This window comes from Chamaea fasciata, unplaced genomic scaffold, assembly GCF_029207755.1.
Source record: "Chamaea fasciata isolate MVZ Bird 193981 ecotype frontalis unplaced genomic scaffold, bChaFas1.0.hap1 SCAF_6, whole genome shotgun sequence".
NCBI classification, from domain to species: Eukaryota; Metazoa; Chordata; class Aves; order Passeriformes; family Sylviidae; genus Chamaea; species Chamaea fasciata.
The window spans coordinates 15,044,654-15,070,129 of NW_027094091.1; the positions used below are offsets into that span (position 1 = coordinate 15,044,654).

Genomic DNA, 25,476 nt, shown 5'->3' on the forward strand with positions numbered 1-25,476 from the left:
ATTAAAAACCAAATCCCATGTTTTCTATTATTCTCCTTCTCTGCTCTCTCTCAGGATCTTATTATTTCAAATCAACAGCTTCTACTTTTCTTGGCAAGTTCAAAAATCTCATTCATTACCTGGCATTTCATAAGACACTTCTTTCATTTCCAGTTCTCAAGTTTCCTGCTATGAAATTGATTAATGAGCTCCATAAATTAGGCATTATGAAACAGTACCTAAAACCTTAGTGTTCACAAACCTGTTTCACTGCATCTATGCTTATTATCTTAGGTGTGCGCAGATTACTGAGAATATCAGATGTGCCACATTCTAAGTATAAACACTGGGATACAAAATATTTTAGATAGTCTGAGAAAAGCATATTTCATATTCTGATGCCAACATTCTTACCTCAAGCATGTTATAGATGATGTAGAGCTTTATTACAGACTGTCCCCTTATCAGATGGTACATCATAGAGTAGTCAACATAGTGCATCATGAAGTAGCAGATGACCAATATAACTCCTTTGAGCATGTCACATACCTGAGCAGGTTGTAGCAAACGTCTGTCACTGAAATACAAAGGGCAGAAAGTTCCACTAAATGTCACGTACCCACAAAATACAGATGTTACTAAGTCAATATGAATTTACAGAAGCTGTTCACCATGGATATATTTTAATGCAGTTTACTGTGCTCCTTCCCCTGCCCTTCACTCCAACACTATGACTTTGATACACATTTACAGATCACACTCACAAACAGGATCACAGTCTCTTACTTGCCACATGCCTGTAATTAAAACACTGTATTTGTTGAGAGCTCCCACTTTTTAATAACTTTCTGCATGCATGCCCTTTGGTTTCTAATTTACCTTCCCTCTTCCACACAGTTCTATGATTTTGACTTCCTCAGGTACAGAAATTGTGTTCACTATGATCAAAAAGAAATGAAGCAGTCATCTTCAATTTCAGTATAATGAGCCAGATGCTGAGGAACAGGTTGTAAACTCTGTATCTTCTTTTAGCTCTAAGCTCTGTAGCAGTACATGCAAACAATTTGACATCAGAGCTGGAGGTTGATTGTGAACCAAATGCAGCTTTCCTGAGTAACCCAGGAGACTAAAGGAATCATTACACAATTTCTTCCTAGTAAAACTACAGGAAGAAAATAGCTTTATCTCAATTGCCACAACAGTATACATAAGCATAATGAAATTGCAAGGCCATATTCACTTCTCTGTTTATTTAGTTTAGTATTAATAGGATGCAAAGCAGCTAAAAAGCCTTTGAATTACATAAAAAGGTTGAGAACTAAATACAAAAAAGGAGGAAATAATTTCTATTAAATATATTTATTTTTAAATACACTGAAATGCTGTTACACAAGTTAATGTTTCAAACAAGTTGCAAGCAATTAGCATAATTCAAGTTATGAATTTACAGTTTCTGTATTCTTAAATCAGTAGCTCATCCAGTGATTAGGCAATGTTCCCACAAACTGATACTACGTTTAGAAAAAAAATTAAGAGTTATCTTGTAAAAATGTACACCATTTGTAAAAAACATCCAAACAGTTACTTATGACCTCTGGAGTAGGTCTACAGACCCTGCAGAGAAGTCAAGAATCCCTGCTACCTCATTCATTCTATTAAAGTCACAGCCAGAATGCTACACTTTGTGTTTCTTTGTTGTCTTCCATTCTACAGAAAAATGCCCTGAAAACAACATTCATACATTATATCACTCCTGGGACCACACAGTGACATTCCACAATGGGCAAATAGGTCATGCTCTTCCTGGGAGTATGAGCAAGAAAGTTTTCAGAACTCTCAGATTTACAGTATTGCACTTTGAACAGAGAGCAACTGCTCCTTCTATTATATACTCTTTATTGCGTAAACTGCATTAAAATCAATTACATTCTGAATAAAGGAATTCAACTTGGTCCAGCATACCAGAACTGCTTACAGGGCTTTCTCTCCCTAAGACATCTTCTTGCTTTCAGAAGTCCTCCAGTAACAAACAATATTCACACTGTATCTTATTTCAGCCCAAGTCCTTGGCAAAAAGCCTCAGTGAATTTTCTTCCTTTCTTCAGTCCTCAAACTGAATTCTAACTGCAAATATCAATTGAAAAAATTAAAGAAAACTGAATGTGTCCTTTTTGCCCACTGCTTAAAAAGCCTATGACTGTCTTTGCATGACACACAATAAAATGCACTCTCCCCAACCTGTAAAATCACACTTTGAAAATTTACTGCCTTATTTAATTACATCTAACTTAAACGATTATATATTATTGAAATATTTACAAGACTTAAGCCCATGATTATGATTACTGTTCATATGCTGAGTAACAGCATATTCCTTTTTTTCCAATCTACTTCCATTTTGGAAGTGTATTCAGTCATTTCTGTACAAGTTTCCCAGCCAACACTCAAACTCTGAAATACAGATTGGCATACAGTGGTAAAGGTACTATTATGCCACAACAGTAATGCCAGGCCTTAGCACATGAAAAAGAGAATCAGAATTTACCACTCAGAAAATCAGCATTCTTCCACCAACAACTACCTCATCATTAGAGAACTAGGGAGTACCTGGTAGAGAAAACCTGATGAACAAAAGAGACACCCACTTGAAAATCTCATTCACAGTCTCTAAGGTACCAACTTTAATGATTGGATGGTCTCTTACTGAAATCACTAGTGAGTGGAATCTGTTTATGAAGCTTCTGAAGGAGAGCAGAAAGATTCTCACAGGAAAATGCTTTGATGTCCACAAATCAATACAGACTGAAAATACCACATCAAAGGTTTTCGGGCTTACAAGTAACATCAAAGATGCTCAACCACCAGTCACAAGTTGCAGATGTTCTGCACTGATAACTCTATCAGTCCTCTCCTTGTGTTGATTTTCAGATGTATGACTACACTCAAGTAAAACCAACTCAGGAGAAGCCAATGTAAATGCATTCAGCAACCACCACAGGGGACTACAAATTCTGAGAAGAGACTACATAAAACCAGGAGCACAACTGCTCTTCTAAAGGTGGTCTCAACTCTGAAAACTATCTCAGGAGACTAACTCTGTATGAAGCTGCATACAAACTTGCACATAGCAGCCTATACACTGGTAAGATTAAAAGATTTTGAGAACATGCTGTGTACAGAACAAACTTGATTATTGCTGAGATTCAATTCAAAAGCTGCCCTAAAGAGTCAGCTCAACTACTCTTGATTGCTGTGCTTTACAGGAATTAAACTTTTGCAGAACAGATCCCATTCAAATAACGCTTTTAGAGAATTTTAGAATCATTTAGGTTGGAAAAGATCTTTCGGATAATGGAGTCCACCTGTTAACACTGCCAAGTCCATCACTAAACCACAGTCTATGCATCTTTTAAGTACCACCAGGAATGGTGATTCCATCACTCCCCTGAGCAGCAGCCTGTTCCACTGCTTTACAATCATTTCGGTGAAGAAATTTTTCCTAATATCCAACCTAAACCTCCCCTGGCAAACGTGAAGTCCTCTTGTCCTAGCTCTAAACGTGACAATCTCATAACTTCTTGTGCTTCTCATTGACATGAGAAGCAGAACCAATAGTAATGCTCTGACAACTTCAGAGCAGGTCTCCTGGTTTGGGCTGGGACAGAGTGCCTTTTATTTTTAGTAGCTGTTTTTATGGATTTAGTGTAAGAATGCTGATGACACACTGAACCTTTTGGTTGTTGCTAAGAAGTGTTTACTCTGGGTCAAGGATTTTTCAGTGTCTCTAGCTCTACTAGAGAGGAGCTGCACAGAAGGCTGGCACAGAGTGTAGCCAGGACATGATGTCCCAAACTGCCCAAAGGGATATTCCACACCACAGAGCATTACACCCAGTACGTAAACTGGGGGAGTTACCCAGAATGGGGTCTATCACTGTTCAGGGACTGGCTGGGTACCAGGCAGTGGCTGGTGGACAACTCAACACTTGTTTCTCTTAGAATGTTTCTCTTAGGGTTCTGTTAGACTCTCTCCTTCTCCTTTTCATTACTATTATTACTATTGTATTTAGTATTATTATCAGCATTTTTTGTTTCAATTATTACATTGTTCTTATCTCAACCCATGAGCTTTACCTTAACTTTCCAATTCCTTTCTCCACAGGTGGAAGATGGAAGGAGTGAGTGAGTGGCTGCGTGGTATTTAGTTGTCAGCTGGGAGCTAAACCACGATATCTCAGTCACAAAAATATCCTCACAGTTTCAATTTCCTCAGTTTGATGACAGAACGGCTGCCAGCATCTCAACCCTCTACTCATTACAAGGGATTACTCCAAAGATTGACTAGAGAAAACTGTTTTCTAAAAAGTAAGAAGAGTAAGAAGATCCTGGCATTTAAAATGTCTTCCACTGTTCTTTCACTGTACACTAGGAAAGACCCTTTCATATTGTAAATAAGTAATCTACAGTGTACCACTACAACATGTTTCCAATTGAGAGAGATTAAACATGCCAACTCCATAAATCCACAGAAACATTTTTATTGTAGCAGAATCATCTTCCGCTCTGATTAATAACATTTAAAAAAAGGATTTTGAGGTGTGGTTCTGAATATAACATAGAAATGGGACAATTATTTCCTACAAAGACAAGAAAATCAAGTAAACAGATTACGTCTAATGATTAGTCACCTTTTGCCGAATACACAGAACTGACTGCAAAGCCTGCAGTAATGAAATGATAGTCTGTGTTCAGTGAGAGCTGACCACTGAAGTTTTAGTACACAATCAGGCACATGGTTTTAATCTTTGTCACAAATCATTCCTATCCTTTGTATTAAGCCGTTTAATACATATAAACACACACAGCCTGACGCGATTTCATGCCTGCCACAGCATCCCAGCATCCTGCATTCATTTTTCTCAATATATGTTTTTACTAATTGTCTCCAGTAACTACTCAATACCAACACTAAAAAGTACTTTCAGGACATCTTAAGCACTAAATTATCAGACCTCGTGATTAATATCACACGTAAACTCATACTGCTGTAGTCATGCACATCACGAATACCACAGAATCTCAAAGAAACAGAATTAAGAAGCTCACATTGGCCAAGCTATGACAACTACAAAAAGGCAAAAAACAAACAAGAAAAGCATAGCATGGTGCTGGTAATTTCAATACCTCACTTGAAAGTAGGGATCCAAGTTTTAGTAATTAGACATTACTGAGGTGATGTGATATTGTACAACTTTAGAAACCATTGAATGGAGATATGAGAAGCCGAAAGAGCTTAGCTCACTTCCAAACACTTCACATATACAGAGCTGTGCATGAAGTATGACAGCGAGGAAGATTTCACATGAAAATTACATATGGGTCTTTTTTCTCATGAGTGACGAAGTGAGAACAATAATTAAAGAGCACTACAGCAATACAAGTTCATTATGGTAACAAGGTAACAAAACAGTGGGCAGTAGAATTTTTCTGTAGAAAGCAGTTAGTCTTTTCCTTCAAAGCTATCCCAGGCATACAGTGATGCTGCACAACTGATTTAACTATTAACGTTTGCCTGGCTTTAATGAACTATGCTCTTGAGAGACAGTATCACGAGAGCCTTTGTCCAAGATGTAGTTCCTCTAATATCCTACCAGATTCCAGAAATAATGTTACATGGTTTCAAAAGGTAGCTGAATATAATTTACCTCACAATTTTCACACCTCAAACCAGTAAATAAAAGGATCCATGGCATTTGGACTGTCCTTCAAATGTACCTTAATATGATACATGATATATATCTTACCTAATTATTTTCTGCCATTATTTGAGCGACCTGTTTTAGTGGCAGGTGTCCCTGCCCATGGCAGGGGGTCTGGAACGAATGATCTTTAAGGTCCCTTCCAACCCAAACCACTCAATGATTCTACGATTATTCCATTACTACTTCAAATATTTTTGGCTTTAAGTCATGCTCTTTAAGATGCTTTATACAAAATTTTACAAGTGGTTTCATTATGCTAAATCTCAAGTTCCCACATTAGCTGTATAGCCTAGACTATCAAGGAATCAAATGTTAAAACTTCTTCAAATAGACAAGTACATCAATACTAAAGAGTAGGACTTATCCATTCTAGTATCCACTATGTAAAATCTTATGTTGCTTTACTATTACTAACACTGAATATATCAAAATGTTTAAATGTGGGATGATCCCTCAATCTGCATGAATTCAATGAAAATCCAAGCATTCCTCTACAGTGAAACTCTCTTGCACTGTAACGTTAACCAGCAAATTATGACAATACAGAAAAAAACCCAGAGACTTCACCATTCTACAGAATGTACTTAACAAGATGTTCAAAGTCCTCACCCTTTGGCTATATTTATCATTACAATCAATCTACTAATCGACAGAAAATCTGCACTGAAACAATGCCTTACTTCTCAAAATACCACGAACAGAGAAATTCATACTTAAGGGGATATACAAGCTAATTATTCATTTGAACATAAAGTGATGTGCAAGCCATACTACTATACCTCCCTATTCCACCACAGCATGCTTCTGTTTCAGCCCAGTCAACTGTTAAAAAAGCAGAAGCATGCCACACTCAATGCTTATCTAGCAATATTTAAAGCAGTTGAAAGTCAAACTGTGGCGAAGTTTCCACAATGCACTGACTGATATCAACCAGGAACTGAGCAAATCAGTCTGTTACAGAAAAAAAACTATTTCTTACAGCACAATAAAAATCAAGGTTTAATACTCATGTTACAAACTTTCCAACTGATGGTTTGTCCACCATGAAACGAATTTAGAAAATGTGAATCCAAGTCCTCTGTTTAGAAAGGCATTGGATCTGCATAAGTCCTCTCCCTCTGGAAAGCTAAAAGCAAGCAAATTACTTTATAAATAGTTAGGAAGGATTACTTTGTTATTCTACAAAATTAAATTAAAATACTATCTAATTAGAATGTTATCAAATATCCTCACTAACCACAAACTTGGATGTTAGGAAAAACAACCTTTTTTTTTCAAGATGACTTGTGACACTTGTAAAAAAATCCCGTTACAAAATTAAGTCATACTAATATCACAAATTCCCTAAAACACCTAACCAATGAAGAAAAATCTAGTGTGAAAACCAGTGCTCATCATAAGCAAACTCTTTAAATAAGTGAAAGCTTAAGGAGCTAGTTACCGGCCTATAATTTTCAAGGTATTTTTATTTTACATCATACTCAAAATGCCATGATCCCCATTTTATACAGTAGTAAGAGTTCTGTCTCCATCTACTGGTGGACAAGCATTAGCTTCCATCATCCATACAGGCTATGCCTACACAGATGGTCACGTCATTAATGTTTGCTACTGAACAGCATGGATTTCACAGTACTTTCTCTTTAATTTATTAAAGGAGAAAACCAGCTCAAGGCTTCCTAAGTATTGGTATCAACCCCACCAAACTAGTTTTTGTTCCAACAGCTGTACAACTGATGTCACTCAACATCAAGCAGAGCATTATTAAAAAGAAAACAGTTTACCAGTATTTTTCTTTAATATGTTCAAAATCACAAGTAGCTAATGCACAAAATTGCTTAAGCAGGTGATTTCCAAGAAAACCAAGACTGTGTGTTAGGTATTTTAATAAGCCTTGCTTATTGAATTTAAAGTAGCTAAACCATTTGGAACATGAAATGCAACCTGGACAAAGAGAAATTTGTTTTTGCTGTACAAAAATGTCTAAAAAAAGGTCTCACTTTAATTATTTCTGGTATGCTTTTCAGTAACTGACAATACAAAATGAACAATGCTTTCGCTACTCTGTGTAATCTGAAGATAAGTACACTTGTCTGAGTACTTAGTCACTTTGGCATCCAACCCATATGCACTCTGAATATATTATTTTAAACTTAACTGCACAAACTGTCACAAGATGTCATACGATTTCTTTATTTTTTGTCTTCCAGGCTTCCTGGTGCTCCTCAATTCTTCACTAGTCTGATTACATATGGTCTTCCAATCATCTTTTAGAGTTGTTTGAGTCCTGATCGTTTTGTTAGTTTTTTTAAAAATCAACAGATGTTTTAGATTTTTTCTTGATTATTGATACAATTCACTGCATTTTAATTGGTTCCTTTAGTTAAGACTACTTAGTCTCATCCAAATAATTCAGATTACTCTAAACAATTACTCCTATGAAGTCAACACATACAAACTTTCCAATACTGCTGCCATATATACAGTAATTTAAAGATATGAATACAGTGTCACTGCAAAAATATTTTATAGATGGGTATTTTCATCTTAGTAACATACACACACATATATTTTAAAGCTTTCGCAACACTAATATTTTTATAAATGCTGTCACTTAAACCCTTTTTACTAGGGTTTATTGTTCAGCTAATAACGCACTGAAGAAGTCTTTTAGCATGTTACAAGTTCAAGCATGTATTTTACAGCAAACCTCTTCTGACTGTATTATTTATTCAATGCTAACATTTTCAAACAGGCAACCACTGAGGTTTATAATCATATATTTCAGTTACTGATATGGTGGTCTAGTTAAAGTTTTGCTTAGGTATTTTTTTCTTTCTCCATTTTACATCAAAGACACTTGCACGGAAATTGACAATGGGATTTTGTTTTACATGTACTCTTTATCAAATTCACAATTCTTCAGTATATCCTTGATTAATGAACTTTGGTGGTGTAAATTTCTAATTTTACATGAAGCACTAACAAAAAATTATTACATTAACACATAAGGGGATATTTTCCTGTTAGCATAAGTAAAGATGTTAGGGAAAACAAATCCAAGCAAGGTTGTCTGAAGGGTCTACTTGGCTATATAGCGACACACTAACGTTTTTTAAAATGGACTATGTGATCTATTGGAAATATTTTCCTACCATTATGCTCAAGTTTGGCTTCAGGAAAAGAAGCTAGTTTGAGCATATCTAACTTTCAGTTTTTGATTTTAAGAAAAGGTACACCTTAGAGTATGCAGGACTTCACTGCTGTAAAATTGTGATTATACAGACTGGTAAGAAAAATATGTTCCATGTAAGAAATCAAAGAAACTGAGAGCTGAGCTTGCCAAGTTTAGGTGGCATTGCATTTCTCAAACAATAAAAAGCCTCTACATGCACACAATACAGCACGAGACCATGCTAAGAATGAAACAAAACCAACCTTGCTGTTAGGCCCCGATGAGAGCTGTCTCAAAAAAAAATAAAAACGAGGTTTCAAATAAGTGACAACTAGAAAAAGCTTTCATTAGGCTTTTATTTTTTAAATAACAGCATCAAATATAACTGATTCAGTAAACAAACATATGCTGAAGTGCTGTATTTTATTATGCATAGATTTATCTGTAAGTCCAATACCTGGCAATGAACTTTCTGCACTCCCTAAGACTGAAGTTAAGCATTACAAAAAAACCTGCTCTAAGCGCACAAAAAAATATGGCTAGGAACCTGACTCAAGCAGTACTTAGAAGAAACTTCAAAAAGCTTAAGGCACTATAAACTCAAGTATAGCAGGGGCTACAGTTTTCCAAGAGATCCTTTTTAAAACTGGGCCAGATTGGTTCATAGGCACTCTATGTGAAAATGCTTTAAATCTAAGATAACAACTCATTTCCACAATGGCGTAAAGTTACATAAGATTACATACCTACCACAAATAGCACTGAATCAATTTCATGTGTTTGGTATTAAAACTAAGTGTTGGTTTCTCCTTTGAGGTATGTTGTATGTAATAGATATACCATTCATTTGTAACCAGCCTTTTTGCTGATTACATGTAGATGTGTGAATTTGGCTGACAGCACAGAAGGAAAAACAAAATCAGGATTTACTCACCAAGGAGGAATCCCTGTGACACCACATTCCATCCTATAAAGGAAGTGAAAGTGCTCTTCCCTTCGGTCTGATTTACAAGAAAGAAAGAAAGAGAAGGTTGTAATGTTGCTACACTATGCACTGTTATGGAAAGGAGAAAGGAGTTCTTGATCTGAGAGTATACTACAGAAAATAATGAATGCATCTTTCTTTTCTTGTCTGGTAGAAAGCTACACATTTTGGTGGGCAGATGCACAACTTCCTCAATGATCTTCAGGTGACAACAGGAAGTTTATGGATTTCACAGCTAAATTCCTCAGCAAAAAATAAAATAAAAAATAGGCTTGGGAATAAGTGTGCAACAGAGGTTCAAATTTATTTAATAGCCAGATAATATGAACTAATAAATAATGTCCATAAAAAGAATGCCAGTGTATTTGTTTGTTTTATTCTTCCATATATGCTTTCTTTCTTGGAATAATGCTGTTTCTATTTATTTCCTACTGAAAAACATGAATCTGTGAATTCACAGGATGTCAATGGGAATTTTAAGAGGTACATACAATATAGCTGAAGTTATGCTTTTGCTGACAGGACCTAAATTCACTTATTTCAGAGAGCAGAGTAAAAGAAAAATACAGAAAATGTATTTATAATCTATCTATATCTACTTCCACATGAAAAAAATTACAGATTCACAGAATATTCTGGGTTGGAAAGGACCCACAAGGACCATTAAGTCCAACTCTTAAGAAAATGGCCATCGCAGGGACTGGACCCACAACCTCGGTGCTGTTAGCACCATGCTCTAGTTCCCAGTTGGATTCAGCTCCCGTGTGAGGCATGTGAGGGGTGTGTGAGTGCTGCTCACACAAAACAGGATCTTGCTGGGCTTCCACCATCCAGGTGCTGCTCTCATCCCTTGGGAAGAGCCCAAAGGGTCCTGGACACACTCTTGGCAGTGGGGGGTAGGGAACCCCTGCAGATGAGGTGTGTGTGGGAGGTCTCTTGTAAACGTTTTGTCAATCTATCTTTACATGTAAGAAAATTCATAATCTACTACTGTATTTTCTTGAGAAAACTAGAATTTGGAGAAAACAATTTCACTTTTCCTCATTAGTCCTTTCTTGCTTTGTGCAGATGATGTAAAATGCCTTTAAACACAATTAAATTGTGAGTCTCATCAGAGTTTCACTAACTAATTGCTAATTCAATTTTAGCTTTCACAACACGGTGTTTTACAAAGAATGCAGAAGAGCTTTTCCACGTTCCCACATTGCCTTTTATTGGTATGCAACACATTTTCAAGAACAATAATAAGTTAGTTCTATGAAAGAGCTTCAAAACAGGCAGCGATATTAATCCAATATTAATCTACCCAGAATGTCTGGGTCTGAGACATTGAAAAAAAAAATTATGAGAATTATAAAATGAAACTATACCTTTCAACCACTGGCAGAGTTAGTTTTAGGAATCTGTCACCAAGGACTCTAATTCAAACAGAACTCCACCAGGTTCACTTCTCTGTCTACCTTGGCACATACTTTTTCATGGAACAACAAACTCTTGTCAAAGAATATTTTAATAAAGTGCGAAGAGTCTACAAGATTCAAAGAGAATAATTTTTTGGGAAGTTCTTGTCTCAAAAGAAAATACAGTAGAGGTGATTTTTTGTAATTTCAGAAGATGTAATCTAATTTTTGTGAATTGTGTGTGTTAATTTTCTTAAAAGCACCCAGCCACTTACAGAGCATAGATGTAATGAAGTTGCACCTGCCAAAACTACCACCATGTGATGATTTAGCCTTTGCCAGTTTGATCTCAGTAACTAAACAAAGCAGTTTAGTTCACTCAATGACAGAATCTTGGATTCTTCCAACTGAAGTTCTTGAAGTTTTTTAAAAAATTTCTTTGTCAGCACCAATATAGCTCTGACAAAAACATAGAACTTGATTTCCTCAAAAGGAAAGATCAAGTGATGAGGAAGAATGACAGAAGTCAAATTAAAATGCATACACTATCTAGGCAGAAAAAAAGAAACTATTTTCTTTTAAAAACATTACTCTTTGTTTCCATTCAGAACTGCGTAAAATGAAATATTACAACATGTGGAAGAGGCGATAAACCACTTCCCCTATATTTAAGCACTTTGCATAATATAAAATAGACAGGAATTAGCCCATTTATATAGAATGCAGTTTTATTGTTTTAAAAAATAATGAGTAATATAATCTTTCTCTACACTGAAAAGAGAAGATAGAACTGTGAGGAAATAAATAAACCGAAGAGTAAACTAGAAAGGAAACAGAACACTCACTGCTCAATTACTTCACTGAGATGTTAAGAAAAAAGTCAAGATGAAGGGAGGAGCACTTTTATTTACTACACAGAATGGAATATGATGTGGCAGGTTCAAGTAATAATTACTCAACATTTATTTGATATTTGCAAGGAAAAGCAAGCTAAAAGATAAACAGCCACCTGCTTAGTAAGTACCTTTTGTAATTACAAATGTGTTTTACCTATTCAACTCTATTTTGTTACTAATACATAAAAATATATTTCCAGAGCTGGAAGAAAATCGTAAATATTTTTTGCTGTAACAAATAAAATCAGCATAACTACAAAAACAAGAAAACCCAAAAGAATTCAAAGTACAGGTTTTGAATACTTTGAAATAAGAATGATTATTTCTGAAGAAGTTCCATTACATTTAATAGGCATGAGTTCTAAAAGTTTCAGTAAAAAGCCACCAACTTGAATGAATTAGACAAAGCCTCAGGTACTGAACAAGTAGAGAGTGTAGTAAACTAAATTCCAAACACATTGGAGGAAATGGTGACGAAAGAAAGTGCTTCAGGAATTGTTACAAAAACAAACACTTCTTCACTGAAGATAATCACAGTTTCACAGCATCTTACTGCGTAACACTTCAACAGTCAAGTTCAATAGATTAAACTGGCTTCTACTGTGCCTTACACACAAAATACTGTCAAGCAAGCAGACTAAGTATTAGCATTGCAGGTGCATGTATGCAGATATACACATAGCACATACATGTGAGTGCATTAGGTGCATTAAATGTCACTTTTGTCAGCATATTGAATGGTAACTTAAACCAGCAACTGGCTTTTGAAATCTTTAATTGTAATTTCAGAAGAGCAGAAAAAATTCTTTGCCAAAAGCAAAGCTATATTTATAAACGAGGAAGATTTTTAAACAGAAGAAGATTCAAATGATACATTGAACTCCATTACATTTACCTGAATTTAGTAATAGCATCCATATAGATATCTACAAATAAGCACATAATTTGCCTTGCCATCAGGCGAAAACCAAATAACTGTCATTTTTACACAGCTACATTTTTACACAGTTTTAAAACTCTCTTGACATAGTAAGTCTGAAGTTCAGTTCAAAATTAACAGCACAATGAAACATTAGAGACTGCCATCTAGTGTCTATGTTTAACATCACCAAACACAAACATTTCAACTTTAGACTATGTTTTAAAATATTTTTTTGAAACTAGACTAGCACTTGCTGTAATCAGAACACACATTTCTAAACTATGCATCTAAAAGACCTTCACATATAAAAGACACTACTGATAATGCAAATACAAACAACTTGATTAAAAAAAATAAAAATCAGTAACCACAGATCAACTTCAAGTTTTGGAAAATTCAGAATAAAGATCCTGAGGTCTTTATTTATTCAAGCAAAAAACGACAACATCAATAAAAGTGCCCCTTCTATTTTAGGCTACACTTAAAGGCTTATACAAGCAACTTTACCATGAAGTAGCAGATTTTATGAAGGAAATTAATTCTATCCAATTTTTAATGCCTATGTCAGAAGGGCAAACTAAAAATTTTATGCAATAACAACTTCTTAGTACTGAAACAAACAGACAATCAAGGCATTAAGATCTAAAATATCTTAATATTCTGACTGGTTTTCCTCTTTATGTTTCACTCCCTAGGATTCTTCAGAGGAAAGAACACATTTTATTCAGGGATCTTTTCACCAAAGTTTTCCATGAAAATAAGAAAAGCTTTTACTATTAAAAAACAAACTACTTCTGTTTCAATATCAAAGAGCCTATCAAAAGACATGAGCCAAGTCTAAGAAATTTTAAAAAAATGTTCAAATAGATGTTAGATAAAAGAACAAAATTATAAGGTAAGGTTACATCTCTCTCCTTTACTAACCTGAATATGCCTAAGTGGTGCTGTTATCAAACTGTTGTGTCTGAAGGAAGCAACGATGACAGTTAGTGACTGCTGGTAAAGCTTAAAGTTCCCACACACACCTTTACTTTGGCTAGTTTAGATTGACACTTCTATTGTACAGTGGAAGAAGTCATTAGTTGTTCAAACAGCACTGCAAGGCCATAAAATGAAGCACACACATAAACAGTGACATTATTTAAGGGCATCAACACCTTTCTCTTGAATCAACTTACCGTAAGCCATAGCAAGGCAAAGTGATGAACCGGAACATTGCCAGAAAAACTCTCAAAGGAAGTAGGGTGAACACATACAGAAAAGCATCCAGGCACAAAAAGATTCCAAAAAACATCAACTAAATTACAAAAATAAAACAGAAGTACGTTAGTAGTTTATAAAATTTACAAAAAATTAATAAAGAATTATGTTATGAAAAATACATTTACATAAGACTAATTAACCAAATAAGCACAATATTCTCACTTGTTCAATCAGCTGAACTGTAAAAAAATTAACACACTGTGCATTTGAAGACTATTCAGCAAAAATTCTGCACCACAAGGTCCAAGCAGTGAAGGTTTTTGTAGACTTTCACAGCTCACTGAACTTAGTCTCTATTTAATATATAAACTGCAGCTGAATATAACTGTAGCTCATTTTCCAAGTGTGACTTTCCTGTAAGGTTACCAAAGTTCATGTTTTAACCTTAGGGGAAAAAAACCATAGAGCTGTGCATAAATGTGTATGGTCATTTTCTGCTTACCTCCTTTTTCAACATTACTTCCTGCCCCAAAAAGTTTTCAATTACCTAGTAAATCTTCTATTGAACAGCTAATTACAGCTGTGGTAGATCTCCTTCAAAGAATAACCACCTTTTTCATACAAAGAATACAAAATATAAAGAGGTAAACTTCCAGTTGCCCTCACTTTATATGTTTTATCCTTAATTTACACAAACATTAACGCCATTCATTGTGGCCACAAGCCAAGCAACTCTATGACAATTAAACTAGACATATACTCTACAACTCCAAAGTCTAGAACTATGCTTTTATGTGTCTGTCAGATCATGAGCTAGTATTTTTTCCTGCAAGGATAATCCCATAGAAGCCAGCTTAACTGGCTACACAATTAAGACAAGCAACATCTAAGCAGACCTAGATATCCATGTCAGATATGCATTTACATGTAAAAGTTGTATCTACTGCTGATGGGAAAGGAAGATACTAGGGTGGGGGTGTAAACCAAAGTACAAGTAAATTACTTTTATGTCTCACAATCCATTTGCCTTTCAAAGTACCTTCTTTGTTAGCTTGTGCAATGGCCAGTTCCATGCCCACTGAGCACTCTCACACTTCACACATCTTCATAACCCCGTAAATCCGAAAGCAATCCTACAGACTGTGCTCCAGAACAACTATCCGCAAGCCACATAAGACAACTGACTCAGGCACAACAGCACTGCCATCGCCCCTCTGTTTTTACTTCCCTTTATAATATTATTTCAACCAACTCTACAGCGGTACAATACTTCAATACCATCATGATGTCACAGTCTCTTTTCTGATATTTACTCATTCACCTCTAGTACCATTTTCTAACATTTCAGCACTTTGAGTTGTTATTCAAAGTTATCAAGAGCAGGGGTTACAAATAAATTTATGCACTGCGTTGATAAGCCATAAAACTATTTCTTTTAAAATAACTTTTAAACTAGGTGTTGAATATACTGGAACTGAACACTTAATATTTTTAAACTCCTTAACCCAAACAAAACAGAAAGATAGCCTGTCGTTTTGCTTGTGTTCTTTCAGAACATCTTTATAATCTCAAAAACAACACTACTTTTTCTTTTAGATATAGACAGACTTCTTCTCCACCTTAGTGCAATGATGGTTTTTCACATTCTATAAATTTGCATAAATATTTGCAATTATTGTTCAATGTCCTCACTTTCCCAATGTTTTCATACATGCACCTGATGAAATATAATCAGTGCCAAACCTTCTACTCATTTCTGTAAACATTATTTTTGCTGCTCCATTCCAGATATTCAGGAACTAACAGAAAAACCTACAGAGCTTTTCCGTCATCATAACTATAATTTAGCAAAGGAGCACAAAGTTTAATTTTGAGATCAACTGAAAAGTGTTCCCTTAAGATGGCAGGAATAGAGATCACCAGACCACTATTTAGTATAAGTAACCTACAACAATGAAAAGCTCCCACTGAAACTGCACAAAATGCTTGACTGGAAGTAGCATTTACATGGTAAATTATCTAGCTTCTCTAAATAAAAAAGAGGTACTCACAACAACAACAATAAAAATACTACCCTTAAAACATTTACACCCCTTTCTAAAACTATGGATGCTAAATAAGTGCCTATTAAGTAATATCCCCCGAGATTAGGCTTTGATAAATTTACTCCAATTTATTCTCACTACCTGATTAGAGTTTTCATTCTTATTCTATAATTATACTATGAGGTAGCAAACAAAACAAGCCATCGAGAAAATTCTTTTCTTTTTTTACTAGTGTCTCACATGCTTTATTTCAAGTAAGCAGATTTCTGCATCACATCAGCAAGTGGTTTCTGCAACAGGTGATGATCTGCACACTATGTAGTTGATTTCTAGGTGCTCAATTTGATATAGTTAGTATGTATACTAACACAGACTAAGCCAATGCAAAGAACTAGAAAAGTATTTCATAATCACACTGTAAAAAGATAACTAACATTTTTAAAATCTCTTTATTATTCAGTTTCATAATATTTCATATTCAAAGCACAGACTGAAGTTTGATTTACCATGCAAAACCCATCAACTGCACCACTTACAGCATTATTCTTATTTATAAAAAGACTGTTGGATATTACATGTTCTTACACACTGAAAGTTTTATTAAAAAGCTATGGTGACGATCCTTCAGACTAATTTCTGTGCCTTGGAGACAGCATGTAATAATCTACATAATTAAAATGGAGATGATGTTGAAATGCTGTATCGTTCAACTGAGTTTCTACCATAAGTGGAATATTCTATCATAAACTGGAATGGGTAAATACTGAGGATGTGAAGACACCATCACTGGAGATGTTCAAAGCCTCCAATCCTGAACAACCTGTTGTAGGCTACACAGCTTTAAGCAGGGGCATGGACTACTCCATGGGTCCATCTCAATCTTATTCACTCTGTGATTTTCTGCGGTAACTGACTGGGAATTTATTTTGGTAAAGCCAGGCCTCATTATGGCTGAAGAATGAATTTAATGATACTGAAGGGGGAACATGAGTACTACTGACCAAGGGAATCCTGCACAACCTTCCTCCCTCCTCCACTGCTCTTTCATCTTTATAAAGCTCCCCTTCTGTCCTTGTGCAGACTCTGAATTCTCAAGAATATTGGCTGAGCAAATCAGCTCACTCGTCTAGCACAGAGCAAACAGAGCAAGAAAAGCCCAACATTCACTGCTGAATTATGAGCGGATTTAACTCCTGGAACAGTCCAACAAGCACCACAGCTCATGCAAAATAGGCAGAATGCATAAAGCAGGAGACTGAAGTGGAAGGAAGAGCAAAACAAGTTTCTTCCTTCAGTCTAAATTAAAATGATTTAGCCCTGTGTAACTTAATCCCTAGAGATTTTGGGAATTTTAGCAGTATTAATTTTAATGTTATCATTACATTGCAGCGTAGACAAACCTTATTACTGATGTTGCTTTACTCATCACTTCCTCAGCATACTGCTGCTGCCGTTGCCTCCCAAATCAACATGGTTAAGGCAGAACAAAATTGGCTCACTGCAGGGCCAGAATGAGAGCTAAGGTGACATAAAGGAGGTGGCAAGAATCCCCCAGGAAGGGCCGTAACATTGGGACAGAGAGGGGAGATGTGGTAAACAGTGACAAGAAGCAAAATAAAAGACTATGAAAATTAAGTCAAAAACCTTAGAAAAACTCATCTGTCACCATATTTTTATAAGACTGAAACCTTTCCATCCTCAGAAAATTTTATACTGGAAAAAAAATCTTTGAAACCATTTTTTTTTTAATGTAAGACTACATTTTGCTGTAAAAAGTTTTCTTTTGCTTGATAGTTCTTTTAAGGATCAGTGACATCTTTGTAATTGAATTATTTTGTCATCATCTTTACTTGTTTGTCTCCACTAATAACAAGAGTTGCCAGCAGCAACAAGCAAACAGGCAAGAAAACCCTGAAACAAAAATGTTTAAGTTAGTAACATTGCGAAATAATCATTACAGAGGTTTACATCTTGTTTTCGTAGCAAAAATATTTTTAAAATAAACAGTTATTTAAATAATTTAATTCAACAGATTTCATCTCTGAACTGAATCAAATATTAAAGCATACTTCACCTTTTCCAGTTCTTTTGGTATCCGCATGCATGTGTACACTCTCTCTCGCCGCTCGGTGTATTTTGCTTCATTGTGTTCAAGAAAATAACCTCTGGTTAGCTCGGCACTGATGAATCTCAGCAAGGAAAGATCTATTCAGAAACAGAGTAAGCAGAAGACACTTCAGGCACGACCCCCAGAGGATGAGAAGCTGCTATGCTTTTGTTACTTACAACTTGCTACATGTTTCATTTACAGGGCCTCTAACCCAGAAGGTTTCTGCTAATGGTTAAATAACTTTGCATGAAAGGAGTTACAGGAGATGCAAATACGGTGCTCACCCATTCTTTCCCCTGCTGCCTCCCAACAAACAAGCTACTTTTTCCAGGCAATCAGACATCCCACTTCTGTAAAACATTACTCAAAGCTGCTACACAAAATGCAACATGCTGAGTGAATCTAATCTTTAATGTATTATCAGACCTCCTAAATTTACTGAACTCTATTTTTGACTTCTTAAAAGCTATTTTCTCTCTCAGCAACATTAGCAACTTGTTCATTATTTTGCAAGAGCAAACCGTTCACACATACACAATCCCAACCATTTCAGTGCAGAAACAGTACAAACACACTGAACCTTTGGTGATCAGGTCTTTCACAATCAAAAAGCCATCAAGCACATACAGATCTCCTATGCTTTAATGGCTGTAGGTCAGTAACCTGAGGGCTGACTGGCCTGCGTTTAAGCAGCTTATATGACTTCCAAAAAAGACTTTGCACTTTTGTCTTACAAAATTAATAACATATGAAATTATAATTATGAAATTCAGGCTGTCAGCACAAGACGGTTGAACTTAATCTTCAACACTCACTGACAAGGTCTGACATTACCACCTCCTTGTAACACTTCAGAAGTGACAGAACACTACCATTAAGTTCAACATCTCTGGTTATGGGTATTTAAAAACAGAAACTCTCAATGTTCACACAACACCCAGAAGATGAAAATCACTTCTCTAGACAAACAGATGAAAAGCTACAGACACGTACTACGATACAAGCGCATGTTTCAAATTTCAGCCGAAGTCTTAGGGCCTAGAGGAGGGAGAAGTAACCTTGCATGGTAGAATGCTCTATCTTTTTCAGGGCAGGAAGAGGCTGTGTATACATTCTTAGTAAAACAACTCAGGTAACAGCTGTTAAGAGGGGAATGCAAGCACTGACACTCTGCATGAAGAATTCACCCGAAACTGTCTGAGGCAACGCCTTCTCAATATTCATCACATTGAAGATGAAGACTTTCACAGTAGCCAGAAATTACCAAGAGTTTTAAAGCAAAGAAGGAATCAGCTCAAGCAGAAGTACAGAAGAAGCAAAAGAGGATGTGCTTACAGCCTGCATTAGCTTGGGTGGGAGGTGTGATTAGAATCTGGGGGGATTAGGGTCACTTTGTAGTTTATGGTGGTGCATTAATATTCTCCATATGTTTGGTATTGTGATTTATCACATCACTGATACTGATCATAGCTATAAAACTCACTGACTGCCCATTAATTATGTATTGTCAATAAATCACGTTTTCCTTTAAACTATGAGAACGGAACCATTTTTCTGTGTATGAGCTTGTCACTGGATAGTGATTTGGATGATCTATGTATACTGATCCACTTCAACTAAGTAGGTCAAACCACTTGAAGCCTTAAAGGTATTTATTTTAAAACAAACAAAGCATGTTGCTTAATGAGTAGTAATAAAACTAATATTTACGTATAAAGTTTCAATCAAAGTTCATTCTGTGAAATCACTGCTCAGACCTCTTATGAATTTGTTTTCTGGAGTCTTCCTTTGTAACTTGTAACTATCACTTGCAACTTTTTTGGTTATGCCAATTTTTCAGTGTTTAAAAACTTGAAAGTAAAACCAGATATGCATAAGCACACCAAGTAATTACTCTGTTAATTGCCTAGGTGTAGTTTCTTCCACCTCAAACAACCAACCTTCTCTAACTTCAACCAAATCTCAAACAACTAAAGTTTCCTACACAGTAAATACATGCATAAGGGCAAGTACCATGGGGCAACTTATGAGTCCCTGCCAACTTCAGATATTCTAAGATTTTAGCTAATGAGATATTTGTTCCCACCCCTTGTTACATCACACAAAGTATTTGAGAGGCCTATAGCTGAAAACCAAATAATTTTAAGTTTTCAACATCTTAGACTTTCATGCCCTAGCTATTGAGGGGATCAATCCTCATGGAGGTTGATCAATACACAAGCTCCAGAGTGTGACTACAAAATCATCTCTCCAGTGCCAGGGAATGCACTGGAGCGCGCAGCCACTCCACCACCTCCCCTCTGAGCACTCACTGCCACCCAGCACCAGCCTCAGCTCTGTGCCAGCTGTGAAACAGATCAGCGGCTGACCCTGTAGGAAAAACACAGTAACTAAAAGAACAGCATGAGACACCAAGGCAGAACAAAGTAATAAATCACTTGAAAAACAGCTCAATTCTGCTATCAAAGCATCAAACAACATTTTCTTTTCAAAGTAAACTCTACCTCCTACTTCAAATTCCTTCCCTACTTCAAATTCCCCGCTTTTGCAGTCAGAAAGTTTTAGACTGTGGCCCAAGTTTAATCTGTTCAGACAGCATACTCTTAATGCTTACAGTATGCTCATTTATCTCCACACCTCAGGACAGGAAAGCATAAACATCTTCAAAAAAAACACAAAAGGACACAAATTCCTTCAAAGTAAGAAGATAATTATTTAACTCAGTCATACTTCAGTGCATAGCTGCACAAAGGATAACTATTAACCAGAAAGTAGAGGAAAAGTTGTGGAAATGTGAAATGCACTGCACTTCAGTAAGTTTCTATTATGTAATCATAAATTTAACCATAAAGAAAACAATTCCAGGTATTCACTTCACTACTGTAAATCCTAAATACACATTTCTTCCATAAGCGTGCCAATTAATCAATCAAGAAAATACATCTTTTAAAATGTATTCTCTTCTAATCAACTTCTCTTTACACTACTAGTCCTGCTTCATCAATGTGAAGAAAACTATACTTCTATTATTTAACATATTGCTACGCTTAGATGAGTTAGAATTTTTAGTTGCTCAATCAAGAAGCCTGTTCTTATGTTTTCTTGCCATGAAGAGTCAAAGAGCACCGAATATTTTTAACTATTTTAAAATTTCAAATCCATTGCATGAACACAGTTAAGTATTCTCCACCACCTCCAGTAACAATCCCCTTTTTATAAAGTTATTTGTTCAGTTATTTTTCAGGCACATCAGAATGTATCTTGATCATTCTTTTTTTTCACCTCAAAGCAATTCATACTACTACAATCAAGCCAATTCCTTTATAACTATGGAAATTACATCACCGTTACATTCTGTAATATTCGTCAACAGCACAGAACTGCAGTCAATGATGCTGCATGTCTGATGACATAACACATCAGAAACAGACACAGCACCCCCCAAACTCAGAAGAAAAGCATTCAATTGTTGAAACATTATTAAAGTAAAACCCTAATTCCCATTATTTTGTTGGGGTTTTTTTTAAGACCCCTGTATTATCACATTCAAGCCAAGACTGAGAAAGCCCTGAAAGTTTAACACTTCAAGTACTTTCCAGATTTTCAGCAAGCCAATCAATTAAGAATACAGTGCTAATATAGTTATTTATAACCTTACCAACATTAAATTATTCCTGACACGGTGACTGACAGTTTTCACAGAAACGGCGGGGCTGTTTACAAAAATTACTTGGTAGATACTCGAAATAACCAGTTGAAGTGTGAATGTAAATATAGCTGCATATTGATAGCAAAGGCCTAGACATTTCCCCTTAATTTTCCTTATAAATCCCCAGCTGGTAAATTTCACGTACTTTAAATGACTTTTAATAATCTGCGTACAACTTCAAAGTTCTAACGCCACCGTTACTGCCAGCAGCAGAGGCAAAGACCACTGTAGATACAGCTGCGGCGTGTAACAAGAACTGGTAAGACCATGAAACACTTCTAGCACTTCAGCAAGAAAGTTGAGCGAAGCCGCAGCCTGCCGGCCCGCGAGGCTCGGGGAACGCGCGGCCGCGGTCTGAGCGGCCCCTCTCCGCTCCAGCCACACACTGCGCCCGCTGGAACCGGGCAGGTAGCGAGCCTGACAGCCGGAGTCCCACCTTCAGGGCACAACACAACTCCAGGGACCACCGTGCTGCTTCCAAACCTCCTGAGCAGCAGCAGTTGACAAACTGCGTGACACGGCACAGGGACCCGTCCGCCCGCGCTCCCATGCCCCAACAGACCCGTGCGGAGAGCCAGGACACAGCCGGCCGCGCCGACGGGCTCCACCGCAGCCACCGGGACGCTTCACGGAACAAACCCACAGGCAGGGGGTCGGGGAAAGCTCCCTGCGGGCCGCCCGGCGTTCCCGGGCCCCGGCAGGTCCCAGGGCACTTTCTGAAGTCGCTCGCCCAAGTTCGCACGGGCGGGCGGCGGCGGCGCTGCCAAGAGCCGCCCGCCCCGGGCAACACGGCCACGGCCACCCCGGTTCCCCGTGGGGGCCACCCCGGGCTCCCCGTGGGGACCACCCCATCCCGGGCCCCCGCTGCCGCGAGGAGGAGGCCGCTCGCCCCGCCGCCGCCCCTCACCCGAGAGGCTCCGCTTCTTCTTCCTGCCTCGGTCGCTCTCGTAGAAGCCCAACGTCTCCGTTCGCTGCTGCGGGGACGGCTGCCCCGAGCCGGCGGCGGGCGGCCGCGGCTCGCTGCTCCCCCAGAGAGTTTTCGGCTCCCCGCGGCCGCTGTCCTGCCGCCCGTCGCGGGCGCCGTCCTGCCGCCCGTCCCCGCCGGTGCCCGGCGCGGCGGCGGCGGCGGCGTCGGCAACGCCGGCCATGTTCGCCGCCCGCTGCGCGCCCGCCACCCCCGCGCCGCGCGCCTGCCGGTGACTCATCACCGCGCGACAGCCGCCGGCCCGGCCGCGCGCCACTGCCCAGCGCGCGGGGGGCGGAGAGGGGTGGGCCGGCGCGCCGCCATCTTGCCGCCGTTAACCCCTCAGGGGCTGGACCCGCTCCCGGCCTAGCTCGCCGCCCCGTCCCGAGCCCCCCCCCGGCTTTGAGGGCCCTGCAGCGCAAGGCACCAGGTTTGCATAGGGCGACGGACTCAGCGGGCCCTCTGCCGTTTCTCGCAAAACGCGTGTGACGGTCACGGTTTCACGTCCCCCCTTCCCCTCCCCACGGGCCGCGGTACAGCAGCTCAAAACAGTCGCTAACAAGGTGATTAAACCTTGAGCTACGCAAATAAAGACCTTGTTCAGAAATGGAAAGCGAGTGGTGAATTATTAACTTTAAAGCCAACAGGGTTTCAATGAACTGGAGAGCACGAGCTGGCCTGGGCCGGGCGCTTGAGGTCACGGCCCCGCGCTGCCCCGGCCGGGGCGGCCCTGGCGGGGGCCGCGGCTGCCGAGCCTGCCCCGCCCGGTCCGCGCGGAGACAACCGCGCCCGCAGGGCTCGGGGAGCCTGCAAAGCTCAGCGAGCCCCACCGCACCGAAAAACGGCCTGGAATCGCCTGGCTCGTGAAGTGCTGGAAATGCCATTCGTTCCTGGCAGCGTGGTACTGGCGGTGATGAGGATTGCTAGAGACCATACTAATGAAAAGTAATTGTTCCTGCCACAGGGTGCTTGTAATTTGTACACAAACGTAAGCATAAGAAGCAGGCAGCTCAAGGTAGCACTTGTTTGCAGGGGAATTCACATGGACATGAAGACAAAATACCTGACCTGAATTTCAAGAACAAGATCTTGACATTCAGTTCTCATGTTCTTATCATGCAGATTCAGTCAGCTTAATATTTAGCCACTCACCCTGGGAAAACAAAGAATGCTTTATTCTTTCCTTGGAAGGCCATAGTAGTCTTCATCTATAAGTTAATAACGCAGATGTCTCAAAGAGCATTTCGGGCTTTGGATGGACTAGATGTGCCCATTTCCATTGCCACTGGTAGTTCTAAATGTCCCAAATCTGGTATTTCAAGCCAAATCTTGTACTTTCAATCCAAATTTTGTATCCAATCCAATTTTGTATTCAATCCAATTTTTGGATCCAAATCCAAATCCAAATCTTGTGGTTTAGGGCAGTGGAGTGCTTTTCGCAGACAGTGATACAGTGTAATAAGAGTATCATAGAGGGAGCTAACAGGGAAAGCTACTACACTGTACTTTATCAGTGTGCAATTTCATCTTTTCTCTTTAGATGTAAAAAGCAGTTGAAAAAATAGGATGCAGAACAAAAGCTTCAAAAAGAACTGAAAGATTCTCTCAGCTGAAGGGCTGGCACAGTCTATACAAAGTTACATGACGCCCTGGGAGATGTTCTGCTTCTCTCCTTCCAACTGTATAAAACTTTTATCCGACCATAAGACACATTGCATGATATTTAAGGATAACAAATTTTGTCACAACCTCGTTATCAGTCTTACAAAAAAGAAGGTTCTTGCAGCATCAAGCATCATCTAACATCTTACTCAGGCCCACTGAGAAGCTATCTAATGAGTTGCTGGCAACAGTTGTGACAGCACATACATTTTTGTCTTCAGGGGTTGACCCAAGATAACCTTGCTTAATTTACAAGATCTTCAGTTTTCTACTTGAAGTAATTCAGCTGAATGCATGATAATATTATGATTGTAATATGGTTCAGCTTAGAATTCACTCTACTTTTGGCACTTCAAAAGCACTTTGAGCAGATACCCTTGAGTTTCTACCCATGGAGTCCATACAGTTTATAAACATAATTTGCTGGATTATTGGTATGTTCTTTTTCACATGCAAATATATGTATTCCAAATATGACATGTGATATTTTGGCACAGTGGCCACTTCTGGAAGGTCAACCCAACTGCAGTGAAATCCAGTGTTTAGGTGTCTGGGGCCTTGAATTAGCCAAGATAGAGAAGTTGAGAAACGTTAGCAGTGTTCATATAGGAAGTAGTGGTTCATTATGATATCTGCTGTTGGGAGTTATCTGGAACCATCTGCTG

General features: G+C 38.2%; 1 protein-coding gene across 2 annotated transcripts in view; it reads right to left on the reverse strand.

The window, feature by feature from the left end:
* Window positions 1-23,357, reverse strand: part of TAPT1 (transmembrane anterior posterior transformation 1) — a 50,762-nt gene extending 27,405 nt beyond the window's left edge. Inside the window, exons 1-5 of one of the 2 annotated variants that reach the window (XM_066185498.1) lie at window positions 23,093-23,357; window positions 18,441-18,571; window positions 14,297-14,415; window positions 9,179-9,202; window positions 394-556 (exon numbers count right to left, since the gene is read on the reverse strand). In XM_066185498.1, coding sequence (XP_066041595.1) covers window positions 394-556; window positions 9,179-9,202; window positions 14,297-14,415; window positions 18,441-18,571; window positions 23,093-23,333 — 678 coding nt within the window. In that variant the 5' untranslated portion in view covers window positions 23,334-23,357. The remainder of the gene's footprint in view (window positions 1-393; window positions 557-9,178; window positions 9,203-14,296; window positions 14,416-18,440; window positions 18,572-23,092) is intronic. The other variant, XM_066185499.1, reaches the window with a different exon arrangement.
* Between the last annotated feature and the right edge of the window lie 2,119 nt (window positions 23,358-25,476).